The sequence below is a fragment of the Magnolia sinica genome, unplaced genomic scaffold (assembly GCF_029962835.1).
Source record: "Magnolia sinica isolate HGM2019 unplaced genomic scaffold, MsV1 ctg169, whole genome shotgun sequence".
Taxonomy (NCBI): Eukaryota; Viridiplantae; Streptophyta; class Magnoliopsida; order Magnoliales; family Magnoliaceae; genus Magnolia; species Magnolia sinica.
In genome coordinates, this window is record NW_026682772.1 from 122,819 (window position 1) to 149,061 (window position 26,243).

The 26,243-nt window shown below is 38.1% G+C and overlaps 2 protein-coding genes across 2 annotated transcripts; both read left to right on the forward strand.

The window, feature by feature from the left end:
- The first annotated feature begins 2,409 nt into the window (after nt 1-2,409).
- LOC131236065 (uncharacterized) lies at nt 2,410-3,195 on the forward strand. The gene is made up of 3 exons (XM_058233154.1): nt 2,410-2,558; nt 2,653-3,060; nt 3,177-3,195. Exons 1-3 carry the CDS (start codon nt 2,530-2,532, stop codon nt 3,193-3,195), a joined length of 456 nt encoding a protein of 151 aa, XP_058089137.1. The 5' UTR covers nt 2,410-2,529.
- A 448-nt stretch (nt 3,196-3,643) lies between these two features.
- On the forward strand, nt 3,644-8,715 carry LOC131236066 (monofunctional riboflavin biosynthesis protein RIBA 3, chloroplastic-like). Its single transcript, XM_058233155.1, has 10 exons — nt 3,644-3,653; nt 3,792-3,858; nt 3,936-4,031; nt 5,917-5,990; nt 6,231-6,382; nt 6,824-7,045; nt 7,526-7,851; nt 8,251-8,372; nt 8,526-8,614; nt 8,707-8,715. The coding sequence occupies exons 1-10, from the start codon at nt 3,644-3,646 to the stop codon at nt 8,713-8,715; spliced, it is 1,167 nt and encodes a 388-aa protein (XP_058089138.1).
- Nucleotides 8,716-26,243: the final 17,528 nt, after the last annotated feature.

A 26,243-nucleotide genomic window follows, 5' to 3' on the forward strand; every position in this document is an offset into this window, starting at 1 on the left:
GCATTGTGTCTGAACCTTTTTTTTTTTTAAAGAACCTGGCCTTGTATTTTGATTGGTGGAAAAATGACACAAATTCCAAACCTGATAGTTGGTATATTGTGCAATATTCTGGTCAGGGTATTTATTATTGTGTACAAATTTCACGGCCTTGATCCAAAAGCTCCACTGCAGTAGACATGCCAGCCAGCCCAGCTCCAATAATAGCAACTTTAAGCTTGGGGCCCCGATAATGCTCAGGTTCTAGTGGAAACAATCAAAATTGTTCGGCGGATGGTCAGATGTGTAACAATGGTGTTACTATGTTAGTAATCTATTATCCACGTGGCATGCAGATGATAATTCAAAACAATTAAAATTTTCGTTTGCATTCACACACATGATTAACTTTGCCTCAAGCATAGGATACGAGATAGAAAATGGAAATTACAAAGGCATTAATCTCTCCATGGAACTTCATTTCTTCAAAAAAGAGCATGCAGTAAGTGTAAACATCATTTTAAAAAAAAAAGACTTACTGGTAAGATGGAAAAATTCCTCACCATCTTCTCACTTATTTCTATACTCTTGACCCTTTCTTTTGATTGTTATATAACTTGCACATTACACTTGTTCACTTTCTTTTTCAATCCCCTACAATAGATAGGGTTATGGATTCAATGGTTATCCACTATGGAGGGTCCACCTGTCCGCATTCTTCAACTGTACAACATACACAACTGCTGAAGTCAGATGCACCCTCACAAGCAAACATGTGTATTGTATATACATGCACCCACACCAAATGCTAATACATAAACCATGAATCTTGTAATTTCCAAAATAGACTATAATGTTAATTATCCGTGCTTCAATTAATTAGTAAACAAATGCAGTCAGTCAATGATTCCAACAACTGGTCCTAGTAAAGGCTAGTACCAATGATTTGTAATTATACAGTTTTTTTCCCCTTCCAACTCATTATTGAATAGTATCTTCCAACTAGTTACAGTTAACATCTAATGGATTCAATTTTTCCTGTCAACACCTTCCAAATAAAATCCTGTTTAGTTCTTCATCACTGAGGACAATTCTCACATATCTCACATGCTAGCATGTTTTCTTTTAGAGTTCATAATGATATGTTTACTAAAGATGATACTTAACACCAAGAAAATGTCAACGGAAGTGACACTTCCACCATCCAGCCAGCCAGTGCATTCATAGATGTACAGAACAAGAAAACATAATAGTCAAAGAGATTTGAAATCAAAAGAAAGCAGTGCTACCTTTAGTATCAGTGACTTCTTCCTCACTTTCCTAATATAAAGATTAGAATAAAGAATCAGCTCCATATCAAATGGCCAATACTTTTTAACACTTCCATTCAGTTAAGCAGAATTATGTAGTTCATATCAATGTTAAAGCAGCTAGAAAATCTAGGAAATAAAAAGATGGCTGCAATACACGTGGCCCATCTTGTTGAGTGGATAGGATGCCCCAAGATACTATTGCATTGTGAAAAAAAAACCTAAATGAAACTATTGCATTGGATTATGCAATTGTAATTCAAAACCCAAAAATCCAAAACAAACCCAAATCAATTCCCTATTATGGGGCTTTTTACCCATAAAATCCTGTGCAACAAGTGCAAGTGTCACCCATTTAGATGATAATGAACCGCTGTTTGTTTCGACAAGAAACGAATGTATTTTGTTTCGACAACACCATTGTTCTAATAGTTCTCATCAAGATTGAAAAATCTCTTCAATGGCACAATCCTAATCTCTATATTTTCTGAAGACCCATCTGTGCTCAAGAGGTACATTGAGAGATGAGTTGTGCCAGACTTAAAGTTGAATACATACGATAAGACAGATTGCTATGCACTTGCAAATCCATTACTTTGTTTTATAAGAAATGCAAAAGGGACCAGCCTGAGTGGCATTCCATGGAACTTCCATTCTATAAACATGTTTGAGGATACATTTGAGACTGTCATATAAGCCTTTTTAACATGTATGGTGATCTATTTAGCCTTTTAAGCATGATAGGCTATCCTTAGGTAACTGTTGCATTAACTGTATACTCTGTACTGATTTTTCTCTTTATGGTAGTGTAATAGTGCTTGAGGAACTACTTACATGTTGTCTATGCAGGATGGCATGTGCACTACATGACTTTGCATGCACCTAGATTGGCTCTAAAAGTCCACACAGTTATTAAAAAATAAAAAGGCTTATGCATAACTACGCATATTTTCTTAGCTACCTCAATGTCACATAGCTGCCACATGTACACTTAGTTTTTTTGAGATGGCAATCATTCATGGTGTGGATGTTTAGGGGTTTTGTAATTTAATTAGGTGTCGTGCTCCCTTAGTAGTAGCTAAGGGATGTGTTGGTGACTCTAGAAGAGTCCTGAAGCCTTGGCGACCAATTTATACTAGAATATAAGATAGTAGTAGGACCAATGTTGAGTAGAGTAATAACTACAGTGGATTGACATGAATTTTGGGCAGAGTATTGCATTGTTCAAAGTTGGATACAAGTGATGGATAAGAGTTGGATGCAAAAGTCAAGGTAATGTGCTGAGCAACACCCTCTCCTTCGAATTTGGATTCCTTATAAAGTTGCATTGTTTTAAGAGTTCCCTTTGTTTCCTTGGACAATATAGGGTGAGCTTGGAATATGTTAAGGGCATGAAGGAATTCATTGAGTTTGCATTCAACAATGCTGCTAGCGAGGGGAAGATCTTATGTCCATGTGTAAAGTGCGCCAACCTCTTTTGGCGTGCTCATAAAGAAGTGGTAGATCATCTTGTGTGTGAGGGAATTATGCCGAATTACACCCGTTGGGTGTTTCATGGGGAGGCGTCTTCTTCATCGACTTTCGGCCCTGCAACTAGTACACATGATGATATTCCTCCACGTGATGACATGCATGGATTGTTGCATGATGTGTTTGGAATATCAGGTGTGGATGACATGCCAACTGAGTTGCCATCACAGGAGCCAATACAAGAGGAACCGAATCCTGAAGTTGAAAGATTCTTCAGGTTGTTGCAAGACGCTGAACAAGCCTTGTACCCCGGATGTAAGAAGTTCATGAAACTCTCTTTTGTTGTTCTAATGTATCAACTTAAGTGCTTAAATGGATGGAGCAGCAAGTCATTTACCATGTTACTTGAATTGTTGAAAGATGCACTCCCCGAGGGTGAGACGTTGCCGAGTTCCTTTTATGAGACCAAGAAGATGATGGCACGAATGAGAGATACTATGAACTCATTGGTTGCAACAGACCAAACTTCGGGCAATGTACTAAATGTAGAGGCTGACTCAGTATCCACTCCTAGGGATAGACCTGAGGCTGAGGGACCTCAGTCGAAGGTTCCGAAGAATCAATAGGTAGTTTTTTGCTGAGATTCATTTATGTGTTATCTTTTACATATATATTTATGTTTTATTACATTTCATGAGTTTGTAGTTCACCATCATTGAATAGTTGGTCCTTTCTTTTTCAGGTCAAGTCGTATTTATGTGTATTTATGTGTTTGACATGGAAAAGAATCCAAGGGCTGTCTTAAAATGAGGGTTGCAGATTGGAAAAAGGTGGGCCATACTTTTTGGCTTCATGCTTTATTTGCTAATGAACTTGGAAATCTAGGAATGTCTGATGGTACTATACTCATTTTTCTTGGATTCAGATTGCCTTTGCATTTGGCAATATCTTCTTGCAGTTTAGTGTTTTTTGGTCATTTGACAAAGAGCTTGGTGTTTTTGGCTTTAACATTTTAATATGTTTGCTTAATTTTAGGTGCCCATGCTTCATTTTCAGGTATTGCAATTAATTTTAGGTGCCCATGCTTCATTTTAACTGTTAGGTACTCCTATATTTATATCTTTTACTCCCTTTTTTTTTCTGAAAGTTTGGGGTATTTATAGATTTGTTTTAATGCAGGATTGAGCAATCTCCTATCTCTGAACTTTGTTTTGATCAAAACAGCAGTACTGAACAATCTGCTGTTTGTGCAAGACTTTGTTCTTTTTCGATATGGTAGCTATAGTTGGTGCAATAAATGACCTGATGAGATACTTGCGCAAATGCTTCCTGTGCTCCATTGAATTACCAAAATTGGGAGATGCCATAAATGAGCAAAGGGTTGTTCTGCATTCTTCTCTAGAGAAGTGCCTTGTACAGCTAGCAAATAAGGTGTGTTAATCCTCTCTACTCTCCATATAGAGATGCTACCTCGTTCAAGTCTTCGCTTCTATAAAAGGTCTAGAGACCCACCATGGTGTATTTGTTTTATCCGTACGTGGTCCATTTACTTTGACAGCTCATTTCTGGGCATAAATAAATAAAAAAGAGGCGGATCAGGTCTGAGTGAACCACAACACATGAAACAATGATGATTGAACCTCCACAATTTGAGCAGTATTTGCAACAATACTGATTTTGACTGGATGAGCTAAACTAGTTTGGGTTGGGGATGGGTCTCATGGTTCCTCATAATGACTAAGAAGGAATAATTGCTTGAGGCTAGAGGTAGCCTTAAAGGAAATCGTAAAAAAATTGATGTGCTAAAATAAAAGAGTTAACCAACAAATATTTTTTCACTATAATATTAATATATAATCATAAATATCTGCATAAGTCTTGAAAATGAATATTCTAAGAATTGGGTGGTCATCAAAGGGGCAAGGGACAATTGTACCAGCTTTTGCAATTAAATTTCTATGCCGGGTTCTTCATTTTCTGACTGGGGTTGGCACATGGTGTTAGATGTTATATTTATAGACATAACTTGTGATGCATAAGCAGGCAGTAGGGTAGGTTATCACAGTCTTACCTATTTCGCCTTTTGAATTTTGTGTTGTGAGTCCACACATCCACTTATCAATGTGTTGAACTTTTCAGACGATGCATTCAATATTTGGTTTGTTTGAGTTGAGCGAATCTCCAACACCAAGAGGAAATGAGTCAAAATGGAATATCATCAATTGTCCACATCTTGTTAAGGCTTTTGGTTGTTTATTGCAACTGTAATTTTGACACACTCACACACATATAGAGGGAGGGAGGGAGGGAGGGACCAATTCTCATGAGAAAATTTTGCTCATGAGAATTCATTTCGCGTGATGTGTATATATATGCAATCTAGGCCATACAGCTTAGATGAAGGATTTGGCCAAAATCATGATCTTTTGCAACTCTGGTGCACTCTGTGAAAATCAAGGGTGGGAATTCCCTCCCACTTTGCTATGGCCCACACATTTTTGGATCAGGCTGACTTTTGGGCCCTAGGGGTTTCATGCGGATGACTCATCTAGTGGACAGTTTGGATTTTGTGCACACATCAACCGGTTCATAGGAGAAAATCTCTCTCTCTCTCTCTCTCTCTCTCTCTCTCTATCTACCTGTTCATGAAACAATTTTGGGCATCGATCTCTAGTTATTCTGCACATTCTAAAACTTGTTCATAATCTACAATTCGAACCTACAGCTATTTGTCATTTTCTGTTTTGTAGAAGAAAAGGGCAATTTTCCTGATTGTGTCCTTTTCCTTATTTATCTTTCAGAACTTTATTTTTTTACCAACACACTCACACCCCCACACACTCTCACACACCACAGTGATTTTTCACCATAATGGGTACTCAAACCCATGATCTTGTGTTGAAACTCTTGTGAGTCTACCACTGAGGCATGAGCAAGGACCCAACTTTCAGAGCTTATAGGACATGATCCTTGTTCATTCTGATGAAGCTTTCTTTTCTTTTCTTTTTTCTCTCTTTTTTGTCATGTCAGATTAATTTCATCTGTTCCTGGTTATCATGCAGGTTCCAACCTTAAAAAGTGGGGCCATATGAAACTATGGACCATCCTGCAGGATTGTGTTTTCGACAAAGAATTTTGAGGATCCTCTCTTGTGTATCAGGTATGACCAGCTAACTCTCTTCTTCAATGTAACACTTGTAAAATCTTCAGAAGGAAATACACTATCCATTCTTGGTAATTGCATAACTGATTTTTCTTTTTTGTTTTTAATTTGGAGCATGGGCACCTAAAATTAAGCTCCTATATTTATATTTTTTACTCTCTTTTTCTTTTTTCTGAAAGTTTGGGGTATTTATAGATTTGTTTTAATGCAGGATTGTGCAATCTCTTATCTCTGAACTTTGTTTTGATCAAAACAGCAGTACTGAACAATTTGCTGTTTGTGCAAGACTTTGTTCTTTTTTGATATGGTAGCTATAGTTGGTGCAATAAATGACCTGATGAGATACTTGCGCAAATGCTTCCTGTGCTCCATTGAATTACCAAAATTGGGAGATGCCATAAATGAGCAAAGGGTTGCTCTACATTCTTCTCTAGAGAAGTGCCTTGTACAGCTAGCAAATAAGGTGTGTTAATCCTCTCTACTCTCCATATAGAGATGCTACCTCATTCAAGTCTTCGCTTCTATAAAAGGTCTATCCACCCACCATGGTGCATTTGTTTTATCCGTACGTGGTCCATTTGGACGGTTCGTTTTTGAGTTAGCTTTATGCCACTTTGTAAAAGAAGCCGGGTAACAACTTAGTGGCATTTAATTTCTGTGTTAATCCTCTAGCAGTGTGCTTGTTACTTGTTTTTTGTCGAAGCGAATGCTTTTTTGAATTTGAATGAAATAAAGGTCTTGCTTCCCACCTAAATGTAACTAAATGGCAATTTTGCCTACTACGCATTTAATGTCTAACAAAAGAAATGCTACATCCAAGCTAGCCTAAATTATTTCTTCTAGTTAATTGAATTTTGAGAACAGTAGCTCTCAAACTATAGTTAACCTGTCTTTTATTCTCTAGTTTGTGATTGCTGTAGATGATGAAAATGGTGATGAAGAAGGAGATCTTATCATGATAGCATCTCTTGCAAGTTCTCAGGCTCTGGCTTTTATGATTAGGCATGGCTCAGGAATTGTATCTGTTGGGATGAAGCAAGAGGATCTGGAGAGGCTGAGCCTTCCTTTGATGTCAACTGGCAGTGAGAATGAGGATCCATCCGCCGCAGCTTACACAGTGACAGTGGTATGGAGTTCTCAATGCCTCTTGGGTCATTTCAGTTTTATCTTGTTCTGCTCATCGATAAGAGTAGTATTTAGCATGGGATCAGAAAGAACTAAAACCATGCGTACAATGTTCGTCGAGAAACTGCTGGGCTCAACAAACCGTACATGTGGGGCCCACCGTTTGGTGGTGCAAACCATTATATGATAGGCCCAATGGGGACACATTGCAAAAAGATCATGTCCCTTGATTATCCATTTATAGTCCACTAACAATGGATGACTGGGAAGATATGGGAGCACAAATCAATCAATAGGGGGAGGTCCACCAGATAAATGACTTAGATTATCAAAAGGTGGGATGCTCGAATACCATTTCTGGGTTGAACAGAAACACGGTGTGTGTTGGTCTTCTAGCATCTTATGTCAATAGTAAAAGAGTAAGAAGCTTCAATATAGACTTCTGGTTTATGCAGAATTTTCATTTTGCTGCCATTATCAGGATTTGAAAACCGGGGCATCTACTGGAGTGTCAGCCTCGGATAGGGCGAAGACTATTCTTGCTCTTTCGTCTCCAGATTCTAAGCTGCAAGATTTCAGAAGACCAGGCCATGTATTTCCACTCAAGTATAGAAATGGTGGTGTTCTAAGGAGAGCTGGTCACACTAAAGCTTCAGTGGATTTAGTTTCACTTGCTGGCTTGCGGCCTATATCTGTTCTTTCTGCAATTCTTGATGCTGAGGATGGCTCTATGGCCCGATTACCCGCTTTAAGAAAGATAGCCAAGGAGAATAGCATACCAATCATCTCAATCTTGGATCTCATCCGGTGAGTTAGAAATAAGATATTGGGCTGAATTTTTCATGTGATTTTTACATTAAGACAAAGTGATGTTGGCGATCTACCCTTGACCACATTCAAGATCAGGTATCAGAACCTGGATATATCTTCTCTTCTATTTTTTTTTTTTTTTTTAATAGATGAAAATTGAAGATGTCGTTGCAAGTTCTCTTATTAGGAAAGCCTGTGAAATAGAACTCTTAGGACTGTAAAAACCAACTAAAGAGTGTAAATCAGACTTGATTTCTATAAAGCAAGGGAAATATTGTGTAGAGAAATATTAAAACTAGCAACCAAACATGGGTTTTATTGTCCTTGTAAAGTGTTTGTTCTCACGCCTTTTTTTTTACCTGTCAACACAGATTGGGCTCCTTTTCTTCATCTCAGGATTTTGGGGGACATTCCCTGTCTTCCAGGCTATCTTCACCTTCCCTCAAGAGCGTGCAATACTGACAAAAGAGAGGTCTTCAGGCATGTACAGGCTCTCCTCTTACTTGATGTGGAGGATGGTTAGTGACATGCCAATGCTAAAAAACAAAAGAATTCCACATGTTGAGAAAATTAAACAATAACCTCCAGTGAGTATTTTAAGATTGATCATGCTCTTCTTTCTAAGCTAATGATATTCATCATAATTTAGTTTTCTGTTTTCCTTTTTACAGGATTGATGGTAACTCATGGAAATGATGCTCCGATCCGAGAGAAAATAGTCACGTGGAAGGGGACCTTACTGAATGTGGAAGGCTATGTGGTAGTTTGTTTGTTTTGAAAACTTTAAATTGACCATTAATTGTCTTGTTGATTGTTGTCTTAATGGATGTTAAATGGGTGAAACATGCACAGATTCAATGATTGGTTGATTATAATATTGTTAGCTTTTGTTGACAGAAACTAGATTTAGCCTCGATTTTTAATAAATGATGTTAAAAACCGAATTTAGCCTCAGTTGATGCCAACAAAGGCTAAATCTATCTTTAGTCTCAGTTTTGCCTCAATTACCTAAACTGAGACTACAACTCCCGTGGTTAAAGGCTTTAGCCTCGGTTGTTGAGAACCGAGGTTAAAAATAGATTTAACTTCAATTGGAGGCAACTGAGGCTAAAATTTAGATTTAGTCTCAGTTGGAAACAATGGAGACTAAAATTTGATTTAGCCTCATTTCGAGAAAACTGAAGCTAAAAAGGTTCTTTTAGCCTCACTTGAAGAACCGAGGCTATAAAAGTCATTTTAGCCTCGGTTGCTAAAACTGAGGCTAAAACCTTTAGCCACGGGGGTTTCAACCTCGGTTTGGATAACTGAGGCAAAACTGAGGCTAAAGGCTTTAGCCTCAGTTTTTAACCTTTTTAGCCTTAATTTTGAAATGAGGCTAAAGCCCCCTTTTCTTATAGTGTTATGAGAGAGCAGAGGCACGGAAACCTTTACAGGTTGATTGAGAACACTTCAACAGGTAGAGTAGCAACAGCTATTGCAGACTCCACGTCTCGACATATGTGGCATGCTCGTCTGGGCCACATGAGCGAGCATGGCATGAAGGTACTTTCTGATCGATGTTTAATTCCAGCTTTTAAAAATTCTGATTTAAATATATACGAGCATTGTATATATGGTAAACAATCTAGATTGTTCTTTAAATCTGGAAAACATGTTTGTAAGGGAGTACTTGATTATGTGCACTCTGACGTATGGGGGCCATTGCCAGAAGTTTCCATTAGGGGGTCGTCGTGGTTTGTTTCATTCATTGACGACTACTTCAGAAAAGTTTGGGTTTACTTCATAAAACGTAAATTCGAAGTTTTTACCATATTTAAACAATGGAAGGCAATGATGGAAAAATAGTCAGGATGAAAAATAAATATTTTAAGGACTGACAATGGTGGCGAATTTACTTCCACTGAGTTTAATGAGTATTGAAAGGATGAGGGATCATCAAGCACAATACAGTGTGCCACACGCCCGAGCAAAACGGTGTGGCTGAGCTAATGAATCAGACTCTCCTAAAGAGGGCCAAATGCATATTAAGTAATGTTGCGTTAGGCAATGACCTATGGATAGAGGCCGTTAACACGGCTTGTTATTTGGTGAACCGATCTCCTTCAATGGTAATTGAATGTAAAATTCCAAAGGAAGTATGGAGTGGTCAGAAAATCGACTACTCAGTTCTACGCATATTTGGTTATGAAGCTTACTCTCATGTACCGTCAGTTGAGAGAGATAAGCTAGACCATAGAGCCAAAAAATATATCTTTGTTGGCTATGACATTGGTATGAAAGGTTATACGTTATTCGACAAAGTCACACGCAAATTCATCACTAGGCGGGACGTCAAATTCGATGATAGCTCCCTATTTCGTAAGAGTGATCAAGGGGAGCAAGAGGAACCAGAAAGGGTGACCGTAGACGTCTAGATTGACACAGATGATACTCAGGAAGAGACAGATGCGAAGACAGAGGTATAGGATCATATGGAGCAACTACCTGTGAGAAGGAACCCACCGCATGATCGCAGGTTACCAGCAAGATACAGGGACGACTCTAATATTCCATATACCCTCATTACAGATGAGGGAGACCCGTTTACTATTCAGGAGGCTATTGATGAGCCTGATGTAGAAAAGTGAAAGGCGGCTATGGATGATGAGATGGACTCGTTACATAAAAATCACACATGGGATCTGGTGGAGCTTCCTGTGGGTTGAAAAGTGATCGGATGTAAGTGGTTATTTAAAAGGAAATAGGATAGATATAAAGCAAGGTTGGTAGCAAAGGGTTATGCTCAAAGAGAAGGAATCGACTTCACATAGATATTCACGCCGGTGGTTAAGCAGGTGTCTATCAGATTCGTGTTGGCACTAGCCGCCCCATACGATCTCGAGATGGAACAGATGGATGTGAAGATTGCATTCCTGCACAGGGAATTAAAAGAGCAGATCTACATGAAGCAACCGGAGGGCTACGAAGTTAAAGGGGCAGAGAAAAAGGTTTGCAGGTTAATGAGGTCGTTGTACGACCTGAAATAGTCGCCTAGGCAATGGTATAAAAAATTTGATTCTTTCATGGTGAGTCAGAAATTTACTCGGAGTGAATACGATCACTGTATCTATTACAAGACACTGAGTGATGGAAAATTTATCATCCTAGTATTGTATGTTGATGATATGTTGATCGCCTGTCATGATATGTCTGAAATCAACGTACTGAAGACTCAGTTATCAGGGACATTCGAGATGAAAGATCTGGGGGCTGCAAAGAGGTCTCGGCATAGATATTCATAGAGACAGGAAGAGGAGCAGGCTTTGGTTATCACAAGTAGAATACCTTGAAAAGGTATTGATCAAGTATGAGATGGATCAGGCAAAGTCGGTGAGCGTTCCCCACGCGGCTCACTTCAAGCTTTCCTCAGAACAATATCCTAAATCAAATGAAGAAAAGCAGGTTATGTCTCATGTGCCCTATTCGAATGCGGTTGGCAGTTTAATGTATGTCATGGTCTATACAAGACCAGATATTTCATAAGTAGTCGGTGTTGTGAGCAGATACATGTCAAACCCCGGCAAACAACATTGGGAAGCGGTGAAATGACTACTTTGATACATTCGAGGTACGAAAGACTATGTCTTAACTTTTAAAAAAATAGGGACAAAGTTGACAGGATATGTGGAGTCCGACTATGCAGGCAGTATAGATTCCAGGAAGTCTACTTCAGGATACTCGTTTGTACTATCAGATGGAGCAATCAGTTGGATGTTGAAGCTTCAATCCGTGGTTGCTCTTTTCACGACCGAAGCAGAATATATGGCAGTGACGGAAGCATTTAAAGAAGGTGTTTGGCTCAGAGGCATGATAAATCAGTTGAGACTTCAGTAGGAGGCCGTGCCGGTTAATTGTGATAGCGAGAGCGTTATCAATTTGGCTAAAAATTCTATTTATCACTCATGTAACACATTGATGTTCATCACCACTTTATCCGACAGGTGCTGGAGGAAGGAGGCGTCACATTGGAAAAGATTCACACCAGCGTGAATCCAGTAGACATGCTCACCAAGGTTGTTCCTATAGAGAAATTCAAGTTCTGTGCAACTTCTCTGGGCTAGGCGATGCATAAAAGAAGGATGGAGTGTGCACGAGAAGCGTTGATTGAAGCTATGATGCAATGCAGAAATAAGAGAAGGGGACAAGAAGCTACACAGATGAAGATTCAAGACATGGTGGAGATTGTTATAAACAGATGTCTTAAATCTGTCTGGTGGTCTGTCGATGATATCGATAGGGTTTCGATGACATCGAAGCCAGTCATCAATGACATCGACGGTTGCTCGATGCCATCGATAATTCACAGAATTTTTCACCCTTGGTTGCTAGAAAGTTTTGGTCCGTTCTTGATGACATCGATGGCCTTTCGATGACATCGAAGATGTTACGTAGGATTTTACGATTTTTGTTTCCTATTCCGAGTCTACTTCTTTCTAAACTTATATAAAGGAGTGTATGCAGGATTGGGAAGGATTCAAGGGTATTCTAAAGCTTTTTAAAGGGTTCTAGGGTTATCAAAGGGTGTAGCAAGGGTGAGATTCGAGGTTGCTCGAATCGGGCAAGTCCTCTCTCTTGTAATTTCTTTTCATAGTGGATTTCTGTCGCTTTGTGCCGTAGTTTTTTCCTGCAAGGGTTTTCCACATTAAATCTTTATGTTCTTCTGTGTTTGCTTGTTACTGTTGAATTGTTATTCTAGATCTAGATCTGTGTGATTCCGCAATGCAAATCCCCAATAGGCCTTGCGATTTTTTTTAACGGTGAAAATATTATCCCCACTGCTTTTGTGATGTGGTCTAGTTGATCTTTGGATATGATTTTTTATTTTTATTTTTCTGATAATGCTCTAAAATAATATCAAAAAATGGATGAATGGGGTGGATATAATCGATGCATCACTGTAGGACCCATGTAACTTTGATCTCCTTTGAACCATTTGTACAACCCAAAGCTCAAGGAGCGTCATCTTCACACGACACGTGCCTGCACTAGCTATATAGCTGGTGTGTGGTACACTAGCCAATCCGCTTCGTATTTAAACCATGAATCCAAATCCTGGATCCATTTCTTTGCAAGAAGGAGTTGGGAAGCGGATTGGCTGGTGCATGTACTACACATCATCTATCTAGACGGTGTATTAATGTTAGCAAGTTCTGTGGGTCTCATTATGAGGTATGTGTATATCTAAACTGTTCGTCCATTTGATGTTTGTCGAGGTCGTGTAAGGCTTGAGACGAAAAATAAGATATATTTAAATCAAATGGACCATACCTAAAAAAGTAGTGGGGGATTGACTGTCTACCATTGAAACCCTTTTAAGGATCACTTAGAAGTTTTGGATCGATATAATATTTGTTTTTCCTCTTCATCCAAGTCTTTGTGACCTTATTAATAGATTAGATGGTGAGTAAACGTTATGGTGAGCCTTATGAATGTTTTAATGGTGAAAATCATTCTTTGCTGCTATTTGTGATGTGGTCCAATTGAACTTTGGATATGATTATTTTTTTGGCTCATGGTGTAAAATGATCTCAAAAAATGGATGAACGGTGTGGATATAATAAATACATCATTTTAAGCGCTAAGCAACTTTGATCTCCTTTAGACTGTTTGTACAACTTGGATCTTGAGGAGCGTCAGCGCTCCTCTCCCCACGCGATGTGCTCACACCAGCTATATCGCTGGTGTGTGGTGCACCAGCCAATCCGCTTCCAAACCACCCCCATCTGACACTGAATTTAATGGGGCAGTACCAACAATGTGTTTGGTACACTGGCCAATCCGCTTCCAATGAATTGGACTTTCCCAAACGATTGTCCATTTGGCGAGGACCACTTTGTAACGGAATGGGTACTGAACACAAACCCTTCTTGGGTGTCACATGAAATTTGGACTAGTATGATATTTGTTTTTCATCTTCATCGATATCTGTGTGGCCTTACGAACAGATGAATGGAAAATAAACGTTATAGTGGGCTTACCAATGTTTTAACTGTAAGAATCATTTGCCCAATACCATTTGTGGTGTGGTCCACTTGAGCCTTCGAAACGACTCATTTTTGGCAGAAAAATCTAAAATGATCTCTCTAAATGGATGAATGGTGTGGATATGATAAATGTACATCACTGTGAGGCCATGTAACTTTGATCTCTTTTGAACTCGTCGTACAACTCGGAGCTGAAGGCCGGTAGCACACATACCCACACTAGCTATGTTGGTGGTGTGTGGTGTTGTATTTTATTTTAAAATAATATTCAAATTTGATTTTCAAATTTTTGGTGGTTTCCCTCCACATTTAAATTTTGGTGTTTTTGAGGTGTGGGTTTTGTCCGACATTAGATTTGACAAAGGATAATATCTTGTATATAAGATAGGCGTTTTGCCTTGGGCTTGAGCCCCATTCAGGGGGCATGTAAATTTGGTTCTGTGGGGGGTTATGTCAATAGCTCTAATATATGTCATTGACCACACACGTGCGCACACGGGCAGAGCTAAGATGAGTGCGTGTCCGTGCGCGACGGGTGCAGTCTAAGTGTACTCGCGTGGGTGTGTGTATGTGTATGGGTACTCGCAAGACTTTATTTGTGAGAGTGTACTTGCACTTGCGCCTTTTCGTTTTAAAACAGAGAGATGTATCCGTTCCGGTTGGTCACACCTATTGGGTTTAAACCCAACAGACCTAACCTTTTGTAAATAGTGCATATGCATCACTTCAAAGTCTTTATAAAGACTTTCAATTTATGTTTACAAATATGAAAATCCTTTTCTTTTATAAAAATTTCTCTAATATTCTGGTTTAAGAATTTGACTGAGTTCATCGCTGAGTCAATTTAGCACTTTTGGGTTAAACTGCAAGTGGTTTGAGCCCGTGTACAGTGAGTGCTCTGCTGGGACCGGGTAATAGTCGTTGTATCCTGGAGGTCGATTACTCTAGAAACCTGTTGCATTTGGGACGCTATCTAAGGGGAGCAAATTCGATTTCAAGCTGAGTGACTCAGTCACACCTCGACTCAATTCAATAAGTCCTCTTTCTCAAAATTTTATTTCTTTTTTTGGTTCTCGATTTTCTATAGTCTATTTAATTCAACTAAATATTCCAACAATCTTAAAATCGAAATTTGTTGAATTACATAGACTATGCCTACAATAACAGTAAATGTTTCTACTGAGTTAGCTAAAATCGAACCGTTCGCTGGACAATACTTTAAACAGTGGAAAAAGAAATTGATGTTTGCAATGACCACCCTTAAAGTTTTATACATTTTATCTGAATCATTTACCATAGATCCAGCAAATCAAACTGAAGTAACAGATGAAAATAATTGTAAAAATTATATTTTAAACTCTTTATCCGACGAACTATAGATGTGTATACTTCTTACGTGTCTGCTAAAGGCATATGGATTGCTTTGAAAAAGAAATACATATTGGAACATGCAGGTACTAAGAAATATGCAATTGCTAACTTCCTTCATTATGAAATGACAGATAATAAACCTATCACTAATCAGATTCATCACTACAAGAAACAACAATTTTACCAACGAAATTATTACCGATGAAACAAATTTCGTAGGTAAAAGTACATTTTTACCGACGAAAATTTTTTCATTGGTAAAACTGCACTTTTACCGATGAAATTTTTTTTCATCGGTAATAATATTTTTACTGACGGAAATTTTCGTCGGTAAAAACTATTTTAATTTCTAAAATAGAAAATTTTCGCGGTATTCTGAAAATTTTGCGGTAAGAGTTTATTTTCGTTGGTAAAAAACACAACCACTTTTACCGACGAAACTTTTCATCGGTAAAAGAGTTTTATTTTTCACTTAGAAATTTTTCGCCCTGATTTTTACCGACGAAATAAAACCGTAGGGAATAATGTTTTTACCGATGAAACGTTTTGTCGGTAAAAGTGTTTTGTTTTCCACTTAGAAAATTTTCGCCCTGATTTTTACTGACGAACTAAAACCGTCGGGAATAATGTTTTTACCGATAAAAATTTGTTGGCAAGTGTTTTGTTTTCCACTTAGAAAATTTTCGCCCTGATTTTTACCGACGAACTAAAACCGTCGAGAATAATGTTTTTACCTACAAATATTTTCGTCGGTAAAAGTGTTCTATTTTCCACTTAGAAAATTCCCGCCCTAATTTTTACCAATGAACTGAAATGAAATCGTCGGGAATAAAGTTTTTACCGACGGAACTTTTCGTCGGTAAAAGCATTCTATTTTTCACATAAAAAATTTTCACCCTGATTTTTACCGACGAACTAAAACCGTTGGGAATGATTTTTTACCGATGAAAATTTTCGTCGGTAAAAGTGTTATGTTAAAGGTTGAAAATTTTGGTGCGGAGTTTTACTAACAAAAATTTTCATCCATAAAAAACCAAAAGCCACTTTTGCCAATGAAAATTTTCGTTCTGAGTTTTACCGATGAACTAAAACTATCGGGAATAATGTTTTTACCGACAAAATTGTTCGTCGGTAAAAGTGTTATATTTTAAGGTCGAAAATTTTGGCGCGGAGTTTTACCGACGAAAATGTTCATCGGTAAAAAACCAAAAGACCACTTTTACCGACGAAAATTTGCATCAGTAAAAGTGTTAACGTGGATGAGACTTTTACCTACGAAATATTTCGTAGGTAAAAAAACGTGGATGAAACTTTTACCTACAAAATATTTCGTAGGTAAAAGTTACTTCTTTTTTTTTCAATTTTCCTACTCAAAATTCTTGATATACACCTATAACAATATAGTTCATCATATTCTTCCTGATATACACCTGTTATACTAGGTGTATATTTCATCATATTCACATTCACATCCATCTAAACCCAAATTACGTAAATCCATCCAAACATAAACTACATTCATCCAAACATAAACTACATCCATCCAGACACAAACAACCTTATCCACATCATATTCATCTACGCATAAATACATATAAGTTTAACATCATTAATAAAATATAAAAAATTATTCATAGCCTATTTCCAAGGGGGGCTCACAAAATTCAGTGTGGTGAACACATCGCTGACTATGCACACACATCTAGGTCCTTACTCATGCACCCATTGTGGCCGTAAGTGACTCTGGTGTGTGAGTGTGTGTTAAAAGAAAAAGAAAGAAAGAAAATGTTAATTTATCTTTTGAGTTGAGCCTAATGGTACTTCGTGATTTCTCATCAGGTAAAAATTACTATTAGTTTTTTTTAGAAAGGTGAAATTAGGCAACTTATAATTATATTAACATGATAAAATGTTGTATGTATATTTGAGTAGACACCACCAAATAAACAATCCTATGAAAAAAAAATAAATGAAAAGAGAGAACGTAGGAGAGATGATCCTTATCTCCTTTGGTGGATTCAAGCTGCATATGCCCTACTCTACTTCCTATAAGGAGAAGTTATATGGGTCTTCGAATAATGTTGGTGACAAATCTACCTTGTGTATTAATATTATCATATTGTGTTAGGATATGACTCTAAAAATGAGATAAATCCAAATCTCAAATAATCTATGCTCTAAGAGATAGAGGAGATGAAAATAGATGCATTGTGATGCTTGAGTTCGAGTATGCTTGCCAACAAAGCAAGATTTTCTTGTTTGTTGCCATGTGATTGGGCTACATTATTACATTAATCGGGTTCGGGATCGGGTTTAGGTTTGGGTTTTCAAGTTTAGGTTTAGGTTAGAGAGTTGAGATTATGATTAGGTATAGGTTTAGGTTTAGGGATTTGAGAATACATTTAGGTTTTAGGTTTTAGGTTTTAGGTTTTAGGTTTAGATTTTAGGTTTAGGTTATAGATTATAGGTTATAGCTTTAGGGAATCGAGAATAGGTTAAGGTTTAGGTTTAGGAAATCGGGTTCGAGTTCAGGATCAGGTTTAGGTTTGGGTTTTCACGTTTAGGTTTAGGTTTAGGTTTAGGTTAGGGAGTTGAGATTAGGATTAGGTGTAGGTTTAGGTTTAGGGATTTGAGAATACATTTAGGTTTTAGGTTTAGGTTTAGGTTTTAGGTTATAAGTTAAGGTTTAGGTTTTAGGTTTAGGTTAAGGTTAAGGTTAGGTTATATGTTATAAGTTTAGGTTATAGGTTATAGGTTAAGGTTTAGGTCATAGGTTTTGGTTATGGTTAAGGTTATAGGTTTAGGTTTAGGTTAAGGTTTAGGTTTAGGTTATACGTTTAGGTTAAGGTTTAAGTTTAGGTTATAAGTTATAGCTTTAGGGAATAGAGAATAGGTTAAGGTTTAGGTTTAGGAAATCGGGTGCGGGTTCGGGATCGGGTTTAGGTTTGGGTTTTCAAGTTTAGGTTTAGGTTTAGGTTAGGGAGTTGAGGTTAGAATTAGCTAGGTTTAAGTTTAGGTTTAGGGATTTGAGAATACATTTAGGTTTTAGGTTTAGGTTTAGGTTTTAGGTTTAGGTTATAAGTGTAGGTTATAGGTTTAGGTTATAGGTTAGGTTATAGGTTAAGGTTTAGCGAATTGAGTTTAGTTTATATGTTATAGGTTTAGATTATAGGTTATACGTTATAGATTAAGGTTTAGATTTAGGTTATAGGTTATAGGTTTAGGTTAAGGTTTAGGTTTAGGTTATAAGTTATAGCTTTAGGGAATTGAGAATAGGTTAAGGTTTAGATTTAGGAAATCGGGTTCGGGTTCGGGATCTTGTTTAGGTTTGTGTTTTCAAGTTTAGGTTTGGTTTTAGGTTAGGGAGTTGAGATTAGAATTAGGTTTAGGTTAAGGTTTAGGGATTTGAGAATACATTTAGGTTTTAGGTTTAGGTTTAGGTTTCAGGTTTAGGTTTAAGTTATAGGTTTAGGTTTAGGTTATAAGTGTAGGTTAATTATAGGTTTAGGTTTATCTTAGGTTATAGTTTAAGGTTTAGGGAATTGAGTTTAGGTTATAGGTTATAGGTTGTAAGTTATAGGTTAAGGTTTAGGTTTAGGTTATAGGTTTAGGTTTAGGTTATAGGTTTAAGTTAAGGTTTAGGTTTAGGTTATAAGTTATAGCTTTAGGGAATTGAGAATAGGTTAAGGTTTAGGTTTAGGAACTCGGGTTCGGGTTCAGGATCGGGTTTGGGTTTGGGTTTTCAAGTTTAGGTTTGGGTTTTCAAGTTTAGGTTTAGGTTTAGGTTTAGGTAAGGGAGTTGAGATTAGGATTAGGTGTAGGCTTAGGTTTAAGGATTTGAGAATACATTTAAGTTTTAGGATTAGGTTTAGGTTTTAGGTTTAGGTTATAGGTTATAGCCTTGGGGAATTGAGAATAGGTTTAGGTTTAGGTGTAGGAAATCGGGTTCGGGTTCGGGATCGGGTTTAGGTTTGGGTTTTCAAGTTTAGGTTTAGGTTTAGGTTTAGGTTGAGGAGTTGAGATTAGGATTAGGTATAGGTTTAGGTTTAGGGATTTGAGAGTACATCTAGATTTTAGGTTTAGCTTTAGGTTTAGGTTTTAGGTTATAGGTTAAGGTTTAGGTTTTAGGTTTAGGTTAAGGTTAAAGTTAGCTTATAGGTTATAAGTTTAGGTTATAGGTTAAGGTTTAGGTCATAGGTTTTGGTTTTAGTTAAGGTTATAGGTTTAGGTTAAGGTTTAGGTTTAGGTTATAAGTTATAGCTTTAGGAAATTGAGAATACGTTAAGGTTAAGGTTTAGGAAATCGGGTTCAAGTTTGGAATCGGGTTTGGGTTTGAGTTTTCAAGTTTAGGTTTAGCTTTAGGTTAGGGAGTTGAGATTAGAATTAGGTTTAGGTTTAGGTTTGGAGATTTGAGATTACATTTAGGTTTTAGGTTTAGGTTTAAGTTTAGGTTTTAGGTTTAGGTTTAGGTTTTAGGCTTACGTTTAGGTTATAAGTGTAGGTTATAGGTTTAGGTTTAGGTTAGGTTATAGGTTTAGGTTTATGTTCACTCCCCAAGTGTAGGGTTGTGATGTAGTAATAAACTCGGTAAGTCCGAGGTCGAATCCACAGGGACTGATACCTGTATGTTATCTGAAACCAAGTAGAACTAGAACTAGATTAAGATGCGATCTAAACAAAATAGAATTTAAGAAATAATTGTGGAAGAATTATCTAAAACTTTAAGGAATTCAGAGAAAGGGAACTAGGGATTCAGAGGATCCACTTGTAGAGATCAGGGAGATTTTATGCCTGCATCAAGGATTATGGAATTCAAACTGAATTTACTTGATCTGGTTTTTCAAGAGATGAAAGGTATATGAATTAGAATGGATTCCATCATCTAACCATGCCCAGGAGACAAAGCAAACAACAGGATTAAACTAATTACCAACCAATCAACATTGTATGAGGATCAGGAAGGGTACTGTCATCCTACCATGCCCGTGGAGCAATGATGAACAACAGGGCTTCCTGACTTCATAAACATAAAAAAAAAGGAAAGAAATATTCAAAGCCCTTGCAATCCCATTGTAATTTTCAGTCACAACAGACCATTAAAGACTAAAAAATATTCCATTAATAATTAAATATATCAAATCCAGTTTATGAATTTAAGGCATGAAACAGTATCTCCCATCTTGCTACAGGCTTCACCTCTTAACCCTAGCTAAGAGGGTTAGCTACACATGGATGGGTTGGTTAAACAAAGTAAATAAATAGCAAGAAAGAATAGAAAAGAACAAGAAGGAAAGAGAAGAAAACCCAGCTTTTCCTCCCGTTCCAGCCGTCCCGTCTCTCTCAATCTCAGCAGCCAACGTCTCTGCCTCCCACGTCCAGCCTTCCTTGTCGTGCAGCCCCTCCTCCTGTCTTCACTCTTCCAGCCCTTTTCCCAACCACGCACAGCAGCAGCAGAAAAACTACCTGTTGCCACGTTTCCTCCCCCTCCTTTTGCTCACGTCCAGCCTTTTTAAAGATGGCCAGCTCCCCCCTGGTGCTGTGGAGTCCCACCATCAATAGCCTGCGGAAACAGTCCTTCCGCAACCAGGAATACACGTCCTCTGCTGCGGAATACCTTACGCAGTTCGGAGTTTCCTGTCTCCCTTCTTTTTATTCTTTGCTTTTTTTTTCAAAAGGACAGCGTCCCCTGGGAGATTTTTGGCCCACCTACATGATGAACGGTTCAGATTAGCCGTCCGACCGCCCCTAAGGGCGTACAACTCGCCGTGAAAGTCGGACGGCGTCCGGTTGCGAAAACAGGGTAGCGTCATTGACGCTGTGACGATGGTGGGCCCCATTTCACTATCTTTTTGGAAAATCCGATCCGTCCACTGCGTTCTACTCGAAAAATCAGGTGGGAAGCACTACTTTTGGACCAAATTTCATGTGGCCCACAATACCTTCTACTCCACCGTCCATCTTCCGTTTGGACGGTAATCTTCCTGTTATTACGTTCATGGGTCCAAAAGGACACCTAGGTGAGGCTTATAGGCACCCCTTGGACACAATGGAAGGTTCTGATCATCAACAATCATGATGGGTGGGTCCCACAAGCATAACCGATCATCGGCAGCGTTACGCTGCTGCGTAAAATAAAAAAAATTGAGTTTGAGTCGGTCAGCGCCTGCTGACCGACTTCCTTATTTTCTATGTTCGTCCGGTGCACTTGTGCACCTTGCACGTGCAATTCATGTGTGGGTCCCATGGTGATGTTTGTAAGAAATCTGCTCCATCCATCTGTTTTGACACGTAGTTTAAGGCGTTGAGACCAAAATTGGAGTATATCCAGATATCAGGCGGGGCCCACATAATGATTAAAGGGGCTGATCTGTCCGTTGGGCCACTTCCACAGTGATCCAGGAGCTGAAATTTTACGTGTACGGTTTATTTACGGTCCTCAGGCCACGTATGAAGTTTCGAACTGATCAGATGGTGGGAACCCTATGATCTTGCATTCTGGACACTTTTCAGGCCACTTGAGCTTCACTTCCTTGATTTTCTTGGGTCCCTGATGTGTAATTCTGTTGATCTTGGGTCTCTGGAGTCCGTCCCACGTTTTGGTGTCATTAGAGCATTAAGTCCATGCTTTAAGCACCCATTTCGGTCCAGGCTCGTACATACACTCTGCATTATAAACACGATTAATCAGGCCATTAAGCAGTATCATGCGTGTAAATCTATGCAATAAATGGGTCTGATATGCAATATTTAACCCTCAACAGTTTAGGTTTAGCGAATTGAGTTTAGTTTATAGGTTATAGGTTTAGATTATAGGTTATACGTTATAGGTTAAGGTTTAGGTTATAGGTTAAGGTTTAGGTTTAGGTTATCGGTTATAGGTTTAGGTTAAGGTTTAGGTTTAGAAAATCGGGTTCGGGTTTAGGATCATGTTTAGGTTTGGGTTTTCAAGTTTAGGTTTGGGTTTTCAAATTTAGGTTTAAGTTTAGGTTAGGGAGTTGAGATTAGAATTAGGTTTAGGGATTTGAGAATATATTTAGGTTTTAGGTTTAGGTTTAGGTTTCAGGTTTAGGTTTACGTTATAGGTTTAGGTTATAAGTGTAGTTTATAGGTTTAGGTTTAGGTTAGGTTATAGGTTAAGGTTTAGGGAATTGAGTTTAGGTTATAAGTTATAGGTTAGGCTATAGGTTAAGGTTTAGGTTTAGGTTATAGGTTTAGGTTTAGGTTAAGGTTTAGGTTTAGGTTTAGGTTTAGGTTTAGGTTAAGGTTTAACTTAATTAGGTTTAGGTTTAGGTTATAAGTTATAGCTTTAGGGAATTGAGAATAGGTTAAGGTTTACGTTTAGGAACTCGGGTTCCGGTTTAGAATCGGATTTAGGTTTAGGTTTTCAAGTTTAGGTTTATGTTTAGGTTAGGGAGTTGATATTAAGATTAACTGTAGGTTTAGGTTTAGGAATTTGAGAATACATTTAGGTTTTAGGTTTAGGTTTAGGTTTAGGTTATAGGTTATAGATTATAGGTTATAGCTTTAGGGAATTGAGAATAGGTTTAGGTTTAGGTTTAGGAAATCGGGTTTGGGTTTGGGAATTGGTTTAGGTTTGGGTTTTCAGTTTAGGTTTAGGTTAGGGAGTTGAGATTAGGATTAGGTGTAGGTTTAGGTTTAGGAATTTGAGAATACATTTAGGTTTTAGGTTTAGATTTAGGTTTTAGGTTATAGGTTATAGGTTTAGGTTAAGGTTATGCTTAGGTTATAGGTTATAAGTTTATGTTATAGGTTATAGGTCATAGGTTTTGGTTTAGGTTAAGGTTATAGTTTTAGGTTTAGGTTTAGGTTATAAGTTTAGGTTATAGGTTTAGGTTAATGTTAAGGTTAAGGTTTAGGTTATAGGTTATAGCTTTAGGGAATTGAGAATAGGTTAAGGTTTAGGTTTAGGAAATCGGGTTTAGGTTTGGGTTTTCAAGTTTAGGTTTGGGCGTTTATCGCATGTAGTCACCAAGTTAATGTAAGTCATGTCATAGTCGTGCAAACGATATCTGTATAGTAGCATAGGTCGCATCAGGTGATTGTAATGCGGTAAGGGTCGTGGTTGTACTGTCGCAAGGGTTGCAATTGTCATGAGTCGTGGTTGTCATGAGGTAAGGGTTGTGTTTGTCATGCTATATGGGTCGTAGTCTTCATTTTATTGGCCTTGACCCTAAAATGAGAACCACGACCCATATAACATGACAACCATGACCCATATAACTTGACAACCACAACTCATGAGGAGGGTCGTGGTTGTCAAGTTATATGGGTCGTAGTTTTCATTTTACATGCCTTGGCCTTAACATGACAACCATGACCCATACCATAGTACAACCACGACCCTCGTGGTTGTCATGTTATATGGGTTGTGGTTCTCATTTCCTGCTCTCAGATTACATGACAACCACGACCCATACATGCACATAGATCCTTACCGTCTATCAAAGTTAGAAAAGTAACGTGTCCTTCCGTACCAAAGCTAGCCTGGCATTTTTCGAATATAAATTGTCATGTTATATGGACGGCATGGATGGGCGGCATGAATTATGGACGGTATGGATGGGCAACATGAATTATGGACGACAAAAAGGATGGGCGGCATGAATTATGGACGACTTGGATTTTGGACAATACAATCCATGGGTCGTGTTTGTCATGTTATATGGGTCGTAGTTGTTATGTTATATGGGTCGTGGTGTCATGGATTGTAGTTCTCATATGATATGGGTCGTGGTTATCATGTGATATGGTTGTGGTTGTAATGGGTCGCAGTTTTTATGGATCATAGTTGTTATGTTATATAGGTCGTGGTTGTCATGTTATATGGGTCATGGTTGTGATTATAGATGAGTCATGGTTGTCATGTTAATTGGGTCATGGTTATCATGTTATATGGGTCATGGTTATCATTTTATGGCCAAGGCCTATAAAATGAAGACAACCACGACCCATGTAACATGACAACTACGACCTACATATCACAACAAACACGACTCTTTATAAGTGATTTCACACTCTTCCTCATTAAAATCCTCCTAAGGCCCACAACGCTGCTTATTTGACATCCAATCTGTTGATTAGGTCATAAAGACGTAGATGAAGGGAAGAAACAAAGATCGGCTTGAACTAGAACTTTTATGGCCACCAAAAAGTTTTTAATAGTGTACGACGCTCATTCAACATTGTTTCCTTTAATGTGGTCAACTTGAGATTAGTATATACTAAATTTTGGACTCATACCATAAAATGAACTGCAAAAATATATGAACGGCATGGATGAAACACATACATTGTGGTGGGGCCCACAGACCACCGAACACTAGCCATTGGCTGGTGGTTGGGGGAGTAGCCAATCCGTCACTTTCTCAGGTTTTATAAAAGAAGGTAACTTCTTATTTACTCCAGGACCGTACGGCTTCTGAACTAAAGGCATGGGCATTTTGGTCCAAGTAATTTTCGGAAGCTTGTCATGAGCCACTCTTAGGATACATGGAACTTTGTAGCTTTCTAAGTAATTTGCCCAAACTTTAAGGTCAGTATGATCAATTTCCCAAAATAGAAAATACAAGACTTACTTTTTTCTTCCACTCTTACTTGATAAGAAATTTCTCGCTAAGGAATTAGAGGAGGAAATATATGTTCACTTCTTTACCGACAAAACGTCACCCAAAAAAAGAACTCACATGTGCAAAGCTTATTACCACTAGCATTGACAGCTTTTACATCCGCGTCAACATAACTCACCACAGTAAAGAGAAGATACAAAATCAGCCTAATACACAATTCAAGCAAGTAATTTTTTTAATCGGGTTTGTCTTATGTTTCCATGGTCTAACTAATGGTTATAACCTGGTGGACATTACTTACAAAACATGGTGGCAACCATAGAGCTTGGGTGTCTTACGCGCTCACGTAAAAAAGGTGAAGTCGATGACTCCAGTCCCAAAGTGCCCCATTGTTTGACAGGTATTCACTACAAATTCATTTTGTGTACAGTAACTCAGGCATTGGGTCTCACTTACTGAGATTTTCTAATGATCAGAACTGTTTTATGCCGAACAGAAAATTCTACCTATCATTATTTGTAGATGAAGATAGATCATGGAAAGAACATTTTGAATGGGTCTAACTTCAACTCTAAAAATCAAAGGCCAGAATCATTCTTCAAGCGTGATACTTATAATAGAGAAGATGGACGGTTATTAGATAACGGACCATATCTGCATGTGGGCCCCGAGCAGTGACACATGATAGCAATCCTCAGTTGCAGCACATGTGAAATGATGTCTTTGCTGGAGAAGACCAGATAAGGCTTGACACAGAGGCACCAAAAAATTAAACCCAATGAAATCGTGAGCCTTAAATTATATCGCTTATAAAAATAAAAATAATAATAATAATAATTCCACTATAGATGGGAGTTTAGTGGCCGGATGAAGTGAGAAAGAAGTCGACAACATTTAGTTTGATTTGATACTTGTATCTGTGTTAGCCATCATACTCTTCCAGAGTATCAACTAATTCCCCTTTTGGATGGTTGGGTTTTGAAAGAATATGGGCCACCTATGGTACCTACCATGTTAGTGGGACATGGGTTTTCTAGTAACCCAAATCTCCGTGGGTCTAATGTGAAGTTAGTGTAAAATCCACTGCATGGATCAGTTTTGCCAGCTAACATTGGGATGAGAGCCCTAAAAGGAGGCAGATCCAAGTCGTGAGGACCACTTCTGCCAGCTAACATCGGGACGAGAGCCCTAAAAAGTGTCAGATCTAAGACCCGTGAGGATGGAGACATCGCTATTCAAATCCTTTCGGAGCATTAAAACCTAATGTCTAGGGTAGGGCTTGTTTGTTTTGCCAATTTTCGTCGTAATGCAATGTTAATAAGCCATATTTGGTATTTTATCGTATTTGTTTAAATAAACATTATGATATATAATTTAAGGGTTAAATATATAAATATAATAGGGAACA